Source organism: Microtus oregoni, unplaced genomic scaffold, assembly GCF_018167655.1.
Source record: "Microtus oregoni isolate MIOR12 unplaced genomic scaffold, Mior012 000079F_ref0000094, whole genome shotgun sequence".
Classification (NCBI taxonomy): Eukaryota; Metazoa; Chordata; class Mammalia; order Rodentia; family Cricetidae; genus Microtus; species Microtus oregoni.
This window is the reverse complement of record NW_024544537.1, coordinates 2,411,056-2,427,035: the sequence shown is the minus strand read 5'-3', so window position 1 is coordinate 2,427,035 and position 15,980 is coordinate 2,411,056. Positions and strand designations below refer to the sequence as shown.

At 35.6% G+C, this 15,980-nt stretch overlaps 1 protein-coding gene across 2 annotated transcripts in view; it reads left to right on the top strand.

Moving 5' to 3' along the window:
* Dmd (dystrophin) overlaps window positions 1-15,980 on the top strand; it is a 1,759,261-nt gene that overhangs the window by 924,732 nt on the left and 818,549 nt on the right. For both annotated transcript variants that reach the window (XM_041642825.1, XM_041642826.1), the window contains one exon: window positions 9,297-9,438. In XM_041642825.1, coding sequence (XP_041498759.1) covers window positions 9,297-9,438 — 142 coding nt within the window. The remainder of the gene's footprint in view (window positions 1-9,296; window positions 9,439-15,980) is intronic.

The following is a 15,980-nucleotide window of genomic DNA, read 5'->3' as shown; positions in this document are numbered from 1 at the left end:
ATAGATTATAGATAACATCTCTCAACTCTTCTGAGAAAAGCTTCCTTTTACAGTATATCGAGTTCCTTCCTTATACAGTATACAGATTAACACAGAAACCCACAAAGTGGCCAAATGCATTGACTAAGACTGTGGAGTACCCAGCTATCCCTTAGCTGAACGTTCAACTGTCACATTTTCTCAGCAGAGTCAGCATCCCTGCATCTCTGTATTACCATCCTTGACTGTGAACAGAAGCTTCCTTAATAAAGGCTGGGAACAGCACTCTTTCTTTTGCTTTTTAATTAAAAATAGATTCTTCACTCACACAATACACCCTCTCCACAGTTTCCCCTCTTTCCACTCCTCTCAGCTCAATTCCCCTGTCCCCCCAGCACCCGCCCCTTGTTTTCCTCTTTAGAAAAGAACAGGTCTTCACAGATATAATAGGACATAGTGAAATCTCTCATATCGAGGTTGGACAAAGCAATACTCAAAAGAGGAAAACAATCTCAAGAGCAGACAAAAGAATCAGATTCTCCTCCAACTGTTAGGACTCTCGCAAGAACTTCAAGCGAACAGCCATGACACATATGTAGATCTAGACCCTTGCAGTGCCCATGCTTCCCAATTCAGTCTCTTTGAGGCCATATGAGCCCTGTTTAGTTGATTCAGTGGTCCATATGCTCCTGCTATCCTCCATCTCCCTGACTCCTACAGTCTTTCCTCCCACTCTTCTGCAGGGTTTTACAGTCTCTGAGGGGAGGGACACGATGGAGACCTTCAATTTAGACGCTTTCTCTACAAAATGGCTGTGAGTCACAGAATGTGCTACCATCTGAAGCCAGAGGAAGCCTCTGTGTTGATCAGAGGCACCAGTATATGAGTATAGTGGAATATCATTAGACATCATTTAATCAAGTTTTTGAAAGTCCCCAAGCACTGATAATCCCTGTTCTACCAAAAATCTCCTGTAAGTGACGGAATAATTCTCTTCCTAATGAAGAACTTAGAAGCTACAAAGATATCTTTTTCATTTCGAGTTTGTTTTTATTTATTCTTTATGTGTGTGTGTGTGTGTGTGTATGTGTGTATTTGTGTGTGTGTGCATGCACACACATGCATGCAGATACCTGTAGAGGACAGAAGAGGTTGTTAGATTCCATGAAGCTGCAGTTAGAGGTGGTAGCATCTGACATGATTACTGGGAACTAAACTCTGGTCCTCTGCATGAACAGCAAGGCCTCTTAACTGTTGAGTCATCTCTCAATCTCTTAAGACATTTTAGCTAGTTGCTTTAGTGTCATGGTGCAGCTAGTCACATCTCATGTGTGGCCACTTAGCAGAGATGCCTGAGGAAACACAGACCCAGGACCAATGAATGGAGAAGGAAGAGGTTGAGACTTTTGCCTTTCAGGCAGAAATTTCCCAGTTGATGTCCTTGATCATCAACACATTCTATTCAAACAAAGAGATCTTTATGAGGGCGCACGTTTCAAATTCATCACCTACACTGGACAAGATCAGATATGAGAGTCTGACAGACCCTAGAAACTAGACTCTGGGAAGGAGCTACACATTAATCTTATTCCCAACAAACAAGATCGAACCCTTACCATTGTGGATCCTGGAATTGGAATAACCAATTTGACTTGGTCAATAACCTTGGTACTATTGCCAAATCTGGCAGCAAAGCCTTAAGAGAGGCTTTGCAGGCTGATGCAGATATTTACATGATTTGCCAGTTTGGTGTTGGTTTTTACCCTGCATATTTAGTCGCTGAGAAATTAACTGTGATTACCAAACATAATGATGATGAGTAATATGCCTGGGAACCCTAAGCATGGGGATCATCCACAGTGAGGACTGACACAGGTGAGCCAATGGGTCCTGGAACAAAGGTCATCTTACACCTGAAAGAAGACCAAGCTGAGTACTTGAAGGAAAGGAGAATGAAAGAGATTGTGAAGAAACATTCTCAATTTATTGGTTATCCCACTACTCTCTTTGTCGAGAAGGAACATGAAAAGGAAGTCAGTGATGATGAAGCTGAAGAAAAAGAAGATAAAGAGGAAGAGAAAGAAAAAGAAGAAAAGGAGTCTGATGACAAACCTGAAATAGATGATGTTGGTTCTGATGTAAAAGAAGAAAAGAAGGACGGTGACAAGAAGAAGAGAAAGGAAAAGTACATTGATCAGAAAGAGCTCAAACAAAACACTCAAGTATAAAATGAGGTACAGCATCAGGCATCTGTATATAAGGTATACAAATCCGGGGCATATTTTCTTTGTTGAGAGTATTATGTAAGCAAGTTGAATGGATTGACTCCTAGAAAAGATTCCAACATGGGAAAATAGAGTACTTGGCCTACAGCCCTGGATAAATGCACATGCATATACTATTACACTAGAGAATATATTGTGGTGATTAGGCAGTGTCTTCCTCGTATGATAAAAACATTCCCACAGAAATATTCACCAGAGTTAATGATAAATATATTGAATGCAGATTAAATTGCATTGATAACTTTTCTGATTACTCACGTCTTCCCGTCATGATATATTCTTCCTTGAATTACATCACTAATGTTTATACTGTAAATGGTAATAGAGTCATATTTCAGATGTAAGCCAGTCTTGAAGAAAAAAATAAGAACAGACAAATGTATTGAAATGACTCTAAAAGTAAAATATTTCACATTTAATTGCAGATGGGAAATGTTAAATATCCCATTCATTATTATTACCACCACATGCCTAAATCCGACCATAAGCATTAAGCAAGTAGATAAACAAATAAATAATACTTTATCTGGAGAATGCCAACATAAACCACATTTAAACTGTTCTGTCAAGAGACAAGCCTGGAAATGCTCTGTTCCATTGCTTTACTGCAATAATCTGAATACAAAAATTCAAATTGCACCTTTTCAAAATTTAAGTTGAGGCTCTTGAAATTTCAGAAAACACATTCACTTGAAAAACAGATTATAACAAGGTCACAGTATAATTTTTGTACCACATTTTATATAGTATTCTAATTATATAAAAATCAAGATGATAAATGACTACCAAATGTTCTCATATTTTAAAATATGTTATACTTTTTAAAAATTAAATCATCAGATAAAGTTTTCTTTGATGTATAAAGAGACTGCAGCAAAGCTCTTGACCATAGATTTCAGTTCTTAGTGATTTCTTTTTTCCAGAGTTTCTTAAAGTGTTTTCTAAATTAGTGGACAGTTAAAGTCTATAAACTCATCTGCAAGTTACTGCCTTTGAAACAGACACTAAAGATTCATTATGAATTGAACTTAATTATTTTTAATGCTTGAATGGCCCATGAATATTCCCAGTGCCCAAATAAGCTACAATCAGAAAATACAGCAGAATTACATTTGAAAGTTCAAATTACATTTGAAATGCAGAAATTTTCAAATATTAATTTATTAGTTTAATACAACTATTCTCATCTTTATTTAGATTTATTTTACAATGTAACTAAGTAGTCTATTACTTAAGGTGGCAAAGGAGTCTAACTCACGAAAAGATAAATATATTTTAATATTTCATGATCTTTGTTACAAAAAGCCATGGTAAATTATTATTCAACAACTGAAACCTAATAGTATGAAATATTAGAAAGAATGTTGATTTTGTAGAAGAAATAATGTCAATTTCTAGAAACACTTCCTGATCAGAAAGTTAATTCTAAGTGCATTTACAATAGATTAATACATTTTGGTGAATATAAAGGTATTTGGAATAAAATTAACTTGTAAATAATTATAGAATATAACAATATTAAAAAAATCTCAGATTAAAGAAAAGAATAAAGAAACATTCTCTATCGTTTATATGTTTAGAAACAAATCAAATCAGAACAAATTAGTCTAAAAGTTGAAAGAAAACTAGAAATGTGTTCTCCATAACTATATTTATGAGGGTGAAAAACTTACATAAACAAATAAGCAAATAGAAAAAACAAGAAACGCACAGTAGAAAATAAATAATAGAAATCTTGGGAAATTTTATATGAAAAATATTTTAACACTCATATTAATAGAAGTTACAGAATATTCATGATATTTTTCTTCTTAATATATAACATAAAGAGACATAGTTAAATCTAGTTAAAGTGTGGGAACCTAGCATTTCTTAATTTATGGTGACAATTCATGAGTGTCTTTCATGGAAGTAATGCAATTATATTTAACAATGAATATTGAAAGTTGAATTTATCAGCTACATGCACCAAAATAAACAAATTGTAAAGCTACTTGTTGCAATTAAAAATTATAATTAAATACCTAATAACAAAGTATGGTGGAACATGACATATCCACTTATAATTTATTGCCCTGAATTTTGTTAATTAAATGTATTCATTTTCATGTCAATGTTTTTCCCTCCTTCCTCTCCTCCCATTCCCTAATCCTCCTTGCCCCTACCCAATCTACTCCTCTCTTTCTGTTCAGAAAGAGGCAGACCTCCTCTCATGGGTATCAACAAAGCATGCATGGCATATTGAGTTGAGGTAGGGCTAAGCACCACCCCTTGTATTAAGGCAGGGAAAGCAACTCATTATGAGGAATAGGTTCCCAAAAGCCAGTCAAAATTTTAGGGACAACCCCTGCTCCCACTGTTGGAAGTCCCACAAGTGTACCATGCTGCACAACTATAACGTATATGTAGAGAACCTTGGCCAGTCCCATGAAGGTTGTCACTTCAGACTCTGTGAGCTCCTATGATTCCAGGTTAGTTGTTTCTGTGGGCTTCTTTGTGGTGTCCTTGACGGTTGTAGCTTATACAATCCTTCCTCCCTCTCTTCAGCAGGATCTCCTGATCTCTACCTAATGTTTGATTGTGGGTCTCTGCATCTGTTTCTATCAGTTACTTAAGTCTGTCTGATGACAATTTGCAGTAGTAACCAATCTTTGAGTATGGTGCATATCAATAAGCATCATTGTGCTATTTTTTCTTCAATTGTGTGTGAGCCATTCAGACTCTGGGTTCTAGCATTCCAGGCACTGTATTGGGTGGGCTCATTCTCATAGTATGGGTCTGATGCGGTACCAGTCATTGGCTGGTCACTCCCATAGTCTCTGCACCACCTTCACACCCAGCATATCCCATAGGCAAGGTAAACTATAGGTCAAAGGTTGTGTAGCTGGGTTGGTGTCCTAATTCCTCCATTAGAAGTCAAGCCAAGTCACAGGAGATGACTAGTTCAGTCTATGTATCCACTATTGCTAGAAACATTAAAATGACCATCTTATCAAAACCAGTCTATAAATTCAGTGCAAACCCCTTCAAAATTCCAACACAATTCTTTACAGACCTTTAGAAAACAATACTGAACTTTGTTTAGAAGAAAAAAAAAACACAGAATAGCTAAATAAATCCTGTAGAATAAAAAGAAATTCTGGAGGAATCACCATCCCTGATTTCATGCTCTACTAGAGAGTTATAGTATTAATAACAGAATGGTATTGGCAGAAAAACAAACATGTGGATCAATGATATTAAATTGAAGACTACGATATGAATCCACACACCTATGGACAGATGATTTTTTATAAAGAATCCAAAACTATAAAATATAAAAAAGAAAGCATTTTCAACAAATGGTGCTGGTCTAACTGGAAGTTGGCATGTAGAAGAATATAGATAGATCCATACCTATATCATCCTGCACAAAACTCATGTCCACGTGGATCAAAGACCTCAACATAAATCCAGTTACACTGAACCCAATAGAAGAGAAAATGGGAAACAGTCGTAAATGCATTGGAACAGTAGACAACGTCCCAAACAGAACGCCAGCAACAGAGATGGTAAGATCGACAATTAATAACGAATCTCATGAAACTGAAAAACTTCTTTCTGTAAGACGAAGGACACTGTCAAAATGGCAACCTATACAATAGGAAAAGATTTTTACCAACTCTACATCTGACAGAGGGCTCATCTCCAAAGCATATAAAGAACTCCAGGAATTATTACTCTGAGTCTTAATTTTTTCAGGTTAATTAATAACCTATGGCAATTAAGTTTCATTTTGGTGTGTTTGTACATCCGGAGATTGAACCCACGATCCCACATGTATAATACAAGTGCTTTACAACTTGACTAAACCTAAACCTTGTCACAGTAGCATATTAAATGAAGAAAATATGTAAATAATACTCATCATGCTTTGTCACAGTTAACTTTGTAAATTTTAATTATTATGATTAAGTACATTTATATTCTTGACTGGGTATTTATTTTGGCTTATCAAGACAAGGCTTCTCTGTGTGTCATCCCTGGCTAGCCTCAAACTCACTTTGTAGAGCCGGGTAGCTTTAAACTTGTAGAAATCTGTCTGTCTCTGTCTCCAGAGGCCTGCGCCACCACTCCCCATGACTAAGTGCTTTTAAGAGTGGAGAGATGCAAGCTTCAGTGTGAAACAGTGAGTCACACAGTATAACCCTTCATTCATATATGTAATAAAGGTAGCATATTAAATCTTTATTGTGCTCAGTTAAATTAATTTTCTTTGTCTGTATTTGAATAGTATTTTGGGGTAGCGAAATGGAGGAAGATTGCTGGTACAATGCAGTTCCTTGCTTTATGAGAATAAATTATGTTAAATTTACCAAAAAAGAAGAAAATGTCACCATGCAATCATATAATTTGAGAGTTACTAGAGGCATTTGAAATTTTATTCTGTACTTGGCACTTCTCATCTAAGACCAGAGTCTAAAATTAAACAATGCTATCCCACATTTTAAAACAAAGTGCCAGCAGCTGAGATAATCCATTTCCCTATAAGGTTTATCAAAGCAACAGTAACAGTAATTCTACAACTAGCAACCTCCATTTTTCCCCATGCATACAAAGCAAAATGAATGCAGGACAGACAGAATCAAAACTGGAGAATATTTTAGTAATACTTCATTTAACTTATATTTTCCTCATATAAACAAAAAGAGGCATGTGACAAAAATATGTTAGAGAAATGAAGTTGGTTTTCCAACCTTTATGTGGTGTCAACCTACCCAACACCATTTTGTTATACCCAGAATGATGATACTGAATATCCTCTAGTTGAATATGTCAGTAAATGAAACACTATAATATAAAATTGGGGATAAATTATACCACATTTTACAATCCATAATTCAAAAATGGAAAGCTTCTTTAAAGACAGAAAGGCAAAGAAAACTGTAAAGAATGCTAAGCTCATTAATTTGTTGACTCACCATGTATTTAGTATGCCTCTGTTCTAGCCCAGACATTGTCAGAAAGCAAGCATAATAGTAGCAAATAACCACATAAAAAGCCTTAACCAAAGGGAGTACTATTTCATGTGTTTGAGATGGTGAGTACATCAAGGAAAATTAAATGATGGAATATGCTAATCTTAGCAACTAAATATAAAGCCCAAAACAAGGAGAAAAATTAGAAGCATTGAGCGGAGTACAATTTTTAGTAGGATTTTCATGGAAAACCGAGGTGAGGTGACGGACACTTACATTTGAAATCGAAGAAAAGACTTTCAAGACAGAGAAAAGAGCAATTCCACCTAGTATATTTGAAGAACACAGCAAAGAGACCAGTGATTATCAAGAAGAGTGAAAATGTTCAGAAACTGGACAAAAATCAAACCATAAACCAAATTTGCCCAAAGGGCCACTCAGTCTAGACTTGTTAAGAATTCAGATGAAAGTTCATGTCTAAAGTTCCTGTCTTGTAAACTAGGGAAAGTTACAAAATACTCCTCTGAGGGGGAGGGATATGGGAGGCGGTGGCGGGGAAGAGACAGAAATCTTTAATAAATAAATAAATAATAAAAAAATAAATAAATAAAAATGGATAAGAAAAAAATGAAATACATGAAAATTTGAGAGTTAAGGAGAGTAAGAGTAAATAGATTGTATAGATAAATATTATATAATAAGTAAAACTGGGCAAAAAAATCCATATTTTAAAATTCCCAGCAAATACAACTGCGAAAAACAGACTACTAAAAAGCATTGATACTACTTCTCATGCCATAGGAAATACTAGAGATAAGGTATATTATAAAATGAATTCTAACAATATATTTCCTCCAAGGCAGTAAATTATCAATAAAGATTCATTATCTTGGTGAAATATATTAATTATTAAGTAAATGTTATAAGTATAGAAATAACTCAAATTTCCATTGACACTTACTGAATATTAATGATTACTATACATCTAAGAGAATGAATAAACAACAAAACATATGTAGAATTATAAACATAAATTTTAGTTAAAAAATCAAGACACAATTGCCAACATATGATATCATTACCTTTAATAATGATTACATAGTAAAATGATAAAGGTGACAGATTACTGATACATTTGAAGTTGGTGATGAGAAGGAAGCAGAATACCTTTTTAAACTATTTCTCCATATAGTGAGTCTAAGTTCCCCATTTTCAATGAGCTATAAGATTATATATGTACATTCTTATATGTATGTTATACTTCAATTAAAAGCTTCCATGAAATCTCCCAAAAGATGACAAAAGCAAACTAAGTCATTTTAAATATGAAGCATTCTGCCTGCCCATAACTTCCAATTCAATAACTGAAAATGAATTTATAGGTAAGTAAAGATTATTTAACATGTGCATTTATATTATTAAAACATCCACTAGAATATCATAAATTATAAGCCATTTTTGTTATTTTTTTCTCTCTTAAAAAATACTGTGTTATAGTTTGGAAACATTTGCATATTGTTTTTATTTTATACCCTTGCTTTTACTTTTGTCCTTTAATTTGTCATTAAATATTCTTCAGTGAGGCCTTTTATAAAACATAAAGCTATACAGTATGTATTTTCACGACTGCAATAGTTTTCCAGAAGAGAAAAATTTGCACACCTCCAGAAAGGAGGAAATAATAGGCCTCAAGACATTCTGTTTGTAACAGCTAGGGATCTCATACACCCTGTCCACAAACGCTGCTAAATAGTATACAGTATTTTAGGACAGACCCTCACAACCAAGAATTTTGTAAGGTTGAGTGATACCACAGCCTAGATCGTGGAGCCTTCCTCAAATGAAATAGCATAGGCTGATGGAATTTTAAAATATTTCTTGGCCAAGTTTTGCTGCATTTGAAATATTAAAATGACTTTGTTCAAAGTGAATGAAACTCTTAAAGATAATTCATATATTATGGATATCTCTTATATGGCTTGTTTCTTAAACACAAGTGCTATGATCATGTTTGCTTCTCCTTGTTTGTTTTTTTAAGCCTTGAATAATAATAATTTTATTATTCTCTCTACAGGATTGAAGAACAAAAGAACGTCCTGTCAGAATTTCAAAGAGATTTAAATGAATTTGTTTTGTGGTTGGAAGAAGCAGATAACGTTGCTAACACTCCACTTGGAAATGAGCAGCAGCTAAAAGAAACACTTGAACAAGTGAAGGTAATTTTGTATTCTAAAATAAACAGGGCCTGTTTGTATAAAGCACATATAAATCTATTTTAATATGTTGACTTGTTGATCTGCAGTCCATTGTGTTATCTGTATTTCTTTCCAATATGTTTTCTCCCAACCCTAATTTTTCTTTACTAAACGACTGTCAATCAACATATATGCATAAACACATATATACACGTGTGTATGCCTTTAGAAGCATGTTTTCTTTATACATGAATAGTGCATGGCAGTTATTTTGAACATTAGCTAAAGGATTGTTTCAGGATCCTACAACTTCAATGGTTTGAAGACTGAAAAGCAAAGTGTGAAATCAAAATATCTATATGTAAATGGAAACAACTTTGCAATCTGTTATAGGCTACATTGCTGAAGATTGCTAGTCACACTGAAGAAGAAAATGTCTTAGTGAAGAAATTCATTGTCAAACAAATGTTACTTCAGTCACTAGCTAAAGATTCTACATTCACCCAAAGTAGGATTTAGCTTTAACTTATTTTGTGTGAATATCAAAATTGCCACACTGGTTTGTATTTCATACAGGTTAAACAGACACACAGTGTATTCGAGAGAATTTTTCATGTATTCATATTATGTTATCTGCTAAAACTTCACCTGGCTCATTGATGTGACCTAATTTTACAGATAATTTAATTTTCCCAGTTTTAGTTTCATAAAAGGAAGACTTTAGTAACTATATTATTTTAGTTCATAAAGGATAGAGGAATGAAAATGAATATTTTGTCAGTGTCAAATATGAAATTTATTTACATCTCCAATTTTCTTTTAAATTTTTCATTTATTTTACATACCAACCTCAGTCCCCTCTCTCCCCCCTTCTGTTCCCACCTCCCCTCCCCCAACCCACACCCATCTACTCCTCCTAAAGGAAAGTCATCCCATGGGCAGTCAACAAAGCCTGACATATAGAGTTGAGGCAGGATCAACCCCCTCCTCCCAACCGCCCTCCCCACATCAAGACTGATAAAAGCATTCCACCATATGGAAGGGGGTCCAAAATGCCAGTTCATTCACAAGGAATAGATCCTGGTCCCACTGTCAGGGGCCACTCAGACAAATCAAGCTACACAGCTGTTGCCCACATGCAGTCCCATGCTGGCTCCCGGGCTGTCAGTCTAGAGTCCTGAATTCCTATAACCGCCGGTGAACATTTTCCTGTTGAGTTTCCCTGTCATGATCTTGACTCTGCTCCCTTGCTCATATAACCCTTCATCTGTCTCTTCGACTGGACTCCCAGAACTTGGCCTGGTGCGTGGCTGTGAATCTCTTCATCTGCCTTCATCAGTTACTGGATGAAGGTTCAGTTAGGAGAGTCACCATTTTAATTACAAGGGAAGGCCAGTTCAGGCACCCTCTCCACTATTGCTAGTAGTCTTAACTGGGGTCATCCTTGTGGATTCTTGGGAAATTCTCTAGCACCAGGTTTCTCCCTAAGCCAATAATGGATCTCTCTATCAAGATATCTTTCATCACTCTCCCACTCAGTTCCTCCCCTAACTCGGCCATCACCCATGACGTTGCCTCATGTTCTCATCCCCCATCCCTTCCCCTCTAGCTCTCCTGGCCCCAGTTTAACAGAGAGACCTCATCTATTTCCCCTTCCCAGGGAATCTATGTGTCCCTCCTATGTTCTCCTTGATACCTAGCTTCTCTGGAGCTGTGGATTGGAATCAGGCTACCCTTTGTTTTAGATCAAGTATCCACTTATGAGTGAGTACAAACCTTGTTTATATTTCTGGAACTGGGTTACCTTACTCAGGATAATACTTTGTAGTTTCATCCATTTCCCTGCAAGTTTCATGATGTCATTGTCTTTTACAGCTGAGTTTTACTCCATTGTGTAAATGTACCATATTTTCTTTATCCATTCTTCAGTTGAGGGGCATCTAGATTGTTTACAAGTTCTGGCTATTGCAGATAATGTCTCTTTGAACATAGTTGAGCAGGTACCCTTGTGGTATGATTGAGTATCCCTTGGGTGTATGCCCAAGAGTAGTATTGCTGAGTCTTCAGATAGATTGATTCCCAATTTTCTGAGGAATCATCATACTGATTTCCACATCAGGTGTACAAGCTTGCACTCACACCAGCAGTGGAAAACTATTCCCATTACTATACATCCTCTCCAACAGAAGTTGTCCTTGTTTTTTTTTTGTTTTTTTTTGTTTTTTTTTTTTTTTTTTTTTTTTTTTTTTTTTTTTTTTTTTTTGTCCTTGGTGAGCTTAGATATAATGTCAGGTGTGAGATGTTATCTCGGAGCTGTTTTGATTTGCATTTCCCTGATGACTAAGGACGTTGGTCAACTCTTTAAATGTCTTTTGGTCATTTGAGATTCATCTGTTGAGAAGACTCTGTTTAGCTCTGTACCATATATTTTTAATTGGATTATTTTGTATTTTGGTGTCTAATTTTATTAGTTCTTTATATATTTTGGAGATCAGCCCTCTGTCATGTGTAGGGTGGGTAAAGATCTTTCCCCATTCTATAGGCTGCTGTTTTGTTTTATTTACTGTGTCCTTTGCCTTACAGAAGCTTTTCAGTTTTAGGAGGTCCCATTTATTGATTTTTCTTTTGTGTCTTTGCTACTAGTGTTATATTACAGTGGTCTCCTGTGCCAATGGGTTCAAAACTACTCCCTAACATCTCTTTTACCAGGTTCAGTGTAACTGGATTTATGATGAGGTCTTAATTCCATTTGGACTTGAGTTTTGTGCATGGGGATATATATGGGTGTACTTGCCATCTTCTACATATTGACATTCAGTTATTCCAGCACCATTTGTTAACGATGCTTTTATTTTTTCATTGTACAGTTTTGGCTTCTTTGTCAAAAATCAGGTGTTCATATGTGTGTGGATTAATATCAGCTTCTTCAATTCGATTCTACTGTTCCATGTGTCTGGTTTTTTTTTGCCAAAACCAAGCTTTTTTCATTACTCTGTACTGAAGCAATCTGGTCCTAGACATTTTTGACTTTTGGAGACTTTTATTGACTGCTTCTATTTCCTTGGGTGTTGTAGAAGTATTTAAATTATCTGTTCTTTTAATTTTGACGTGTGATGTGTTCAAAAAATTGTCTATTTCTTTCAAATTTTTCCATTCTGTGGAGTACAGGTTTTTGGTGTATGACTTCATGATTTTCTGGATTTTTTTCAGTGTCTGTTGTTATGCCTACTTTTCATTTTTGATCTTGTTAATTTGGATATTGTCTCTTTCTGTCTTTTGTTTGTTTTGGATAAGTGTTTGTCTATCTTGTTCGTTTTCTTGAAGAACCAACTCTTCATCTCATTGATTCTTTGTATTGTTCTCTTTGTTTTTATTATATTGATTACAGTTCTCAATTTGATTGCTTCCTGGTGTCTACTCCTCCTGGGTAAATTTTTGTTGTTGTTGTTCTAGAGATTTCAGCTGTGCTATATAATTGATAGTGTGAGAATTGTCTAAATTCTTCATGTAGTCATTTAGTGCTATAAATTTTCCTCGTATCCCTACTTTCATAGTATCCCATGTTTGGGTATTTGTACATTCATTTTAATTGATTTTTAGGAAGTCTTTCATTTCTTCTTTTATTTTTTAATTAAATTTATTTATAAATGATATTTTCTCATTTTGCATACCTATCCCAGTGCCCTCTCATTCTTTTCCTGCCAATCCCCCCATATTCCTTCATACCCCGGACCCCCATCCACTGCTGAGAAAGGGTAAGACTTCTTAAGTGGAGTCAACAAAGTCTGACATATCAGTTTGTAGCAGGACCAAGCCACCAGCCCCATATCTAGGCTGAACAAGGTATACCTCCAAAAAGAATGGGCTCCGTAATGCCAGTTCAAGCACTAGAGATAAGTCCTGGTCTCTCTATCAGAGGCCCCATAGACTACTGAAGCCTCACAACTGTAACCCACATTCAGCAGGCTTAGTCTGGCACTATGCAGTCTCCCTAGCTATCTGTACAGTCTGTGAGCTCTCACTAGCACAGGTCAAATGTTTCTATGGGTATCACCATTATGTTTATGACTCCTTCGCTCATATTGTCACTCCCCCCTCTCTTGGAGTGGTCTCCAGAAGCGTGTTCCAGTGTTTAGCTATGGATATCTGCATCTCCTTCCATCAGTTGCTAGATGAAGGTCATATAATGACAATTAAGGTAGTTATCAATCTGATTACAGGGGAAGGCCAGTTCAGGCACCCTCTCCACTATTGCTTAGGTTCTGAGCTGGGTCATTCTTATGGATTCCTGAGAATTTCCATAGTTCCAGGTTTCTTGCTAGCCCCAAACAAGCTCCCTCAATCAAGATATCTCTTTCCTTGCTCTCCCTTTCTGTCCTTCCCCCATCTCAAACATACCATTCCCTCATGTCTCCTACCTCCCTTTTTATCCACCCTTCTTGGAAATCTTTAATTTCTTTATTCATTCATTCATTGACCCGGTGGTGATTCAGTTAAACATTATTCAGTTTCTATGAATTTGTAGGCTTCCTGTAATTTGTATTGTTATTGAGTTCTAACTTTAAGCCATAGTAAGCTGATAAGATACAGGGGTTTATTCTAATTTTTTGTTGATATTTGCCTTATGAATGAGTATTTGGTCAATTTAGAGTAGGTTCCATGAGGTGCTATGAAGAAGATATATTCTTTTCTGTTTGAGTTGAATATTCTATAGATGTCTGTTAAACTCATTTGAGTCATAAAATCTCTTACTGCCCTCATTTCTCTGTTAATTTTCTGTCTGACATATCTGTACATTGGTGAAAGTGGGTTACTGAAGTCTACCACTATTAGTATTGTGGTTTGGTATGTGATTTAAGCTTTAGTATTATTTCTTTTACAAATGTGGGTTCGCTTGTATTTTGGGAATTAATATTGAGAATTGAGACTTTATCTTGATAGATTTTCCCTATGATGAATATTAAATGTCCTTAGCAGAAGGTCAGCTCCTGTTTTTCATATCCATTCTGTTAGCCTGTGTCCTATTATACGTAAATAGATTCCCTTCATTTTAAAGAATTTTAATAACCAGTGATTGTTAATTTCTGTTTATTTTTGGTAATAGGGTGTATGTGTCCCTACTTTGGGATTTGCCGGTCTTGGATTATTATTGTCTGTGTTTTTATGGGTGTGGCTAACATTTATGGATTGAAGGTTTCCTTTTATTTCTTCTACAAGGCTGGATTTGTAGATAGGTATTGTTTAAATCCTATTTTGTCGTGGAATATTCTGTTTTTTTCTGTCTACGATAATTGAAAGTTTTGCTTGGTGTAGTAGCCTTGGCTGGCATCCATGGTCTCTTAGTGTCTATATAATGTCTGTCCTGGACCTTCTGGCTTCGGTTATAATTCTGATGGGTCTGCTTTTATATGTTACTTGGTCTTTTGCCTTTGTAGCTATTTATTGGTAGAATAGATTACAATAATGCTTAATATTCTTTCCTTGTTCTGTATGTTCAGTGTTGAGATTATTTTGTGGTGAAAGGACTTTGTTAAGAGAGATTGCACATTCATTTCCTGGCTGCCAAACCCAAATAATCATGCCAAAATTGTATTAATTGCAACACTATTTGGCTGATGGCTCACATATATTTCTAGCTAGCTCTTACAACTTAAATTAACCCACTTCTACTATTTTATGTTTTACCATGAGGCTTGTGGTTTGTTAACTCTTGTTTCTTGGGTGGCTACATGGCATCTTCTGACTTAGCCTTCTTTCCCCTATGTTCAGTTTAGTTTTCCCACCGAGATATATTATGCTATGCCATAGGCCATAGTAGCTTTTATTTATTAATCAATAGGATTAAAACATATTCATAGCATTCAAAGGGGAATCCCACATCAAGACTTTTCTTTGGCCAGTTCTGTTTATTGTTCTGCAAGCTTCTCATATTTTTGTGAGCATGTCCTTCTTTAGATTAGGGAAATTTTTTTATGATTTTTGTTGAATATATTTTCTGTGTGTTTCAGCTGGTATTTTTCTTCTTCTATCACCAGTATTCTTAGTCTTTTCATGGTGTCCTAGATTTCCTGGAAATTTTAGGTTACAACTTTGTTGGCTTTAAAGTTTTCTTTGACTGATGAATCTGTTTCCTCTATTGTATCTTTAATGCAAGAGAGTCTCTCTTGCAGGGCTATAGTGGCGCACGCCTTTAATCCCAGCACTCAGGAGGCAGAGGCAGGCATATCTCTGTGAGTTCAAGACCAGCCTGCTCTACAAGAGCTAGTTCCAGGACATGCTCCAAAGCCACAGAGAAACCTTGTCTCGAAAAACCAAAAAAAGAAGAGAGAGAGAGTCTCTCTTGCATCTCTTGCATTATGTTGGTTATGCTTGCATCTGTAGTTCCTGTTTGTTTACCCAGATTTTCTATTTCCAGAATTCCCTTATTTGCATCTTCTTAATTGTCTCTATTTCAGTTTTCAAGTCTTGAGTTGTTTGCATCGTCTATTTGATTGGTATATTTTTTTTAGCTTTATTGGTTTTCTTTAAGAGATTTATTGTTTCCTTTCTTTTTTGTGTGATTT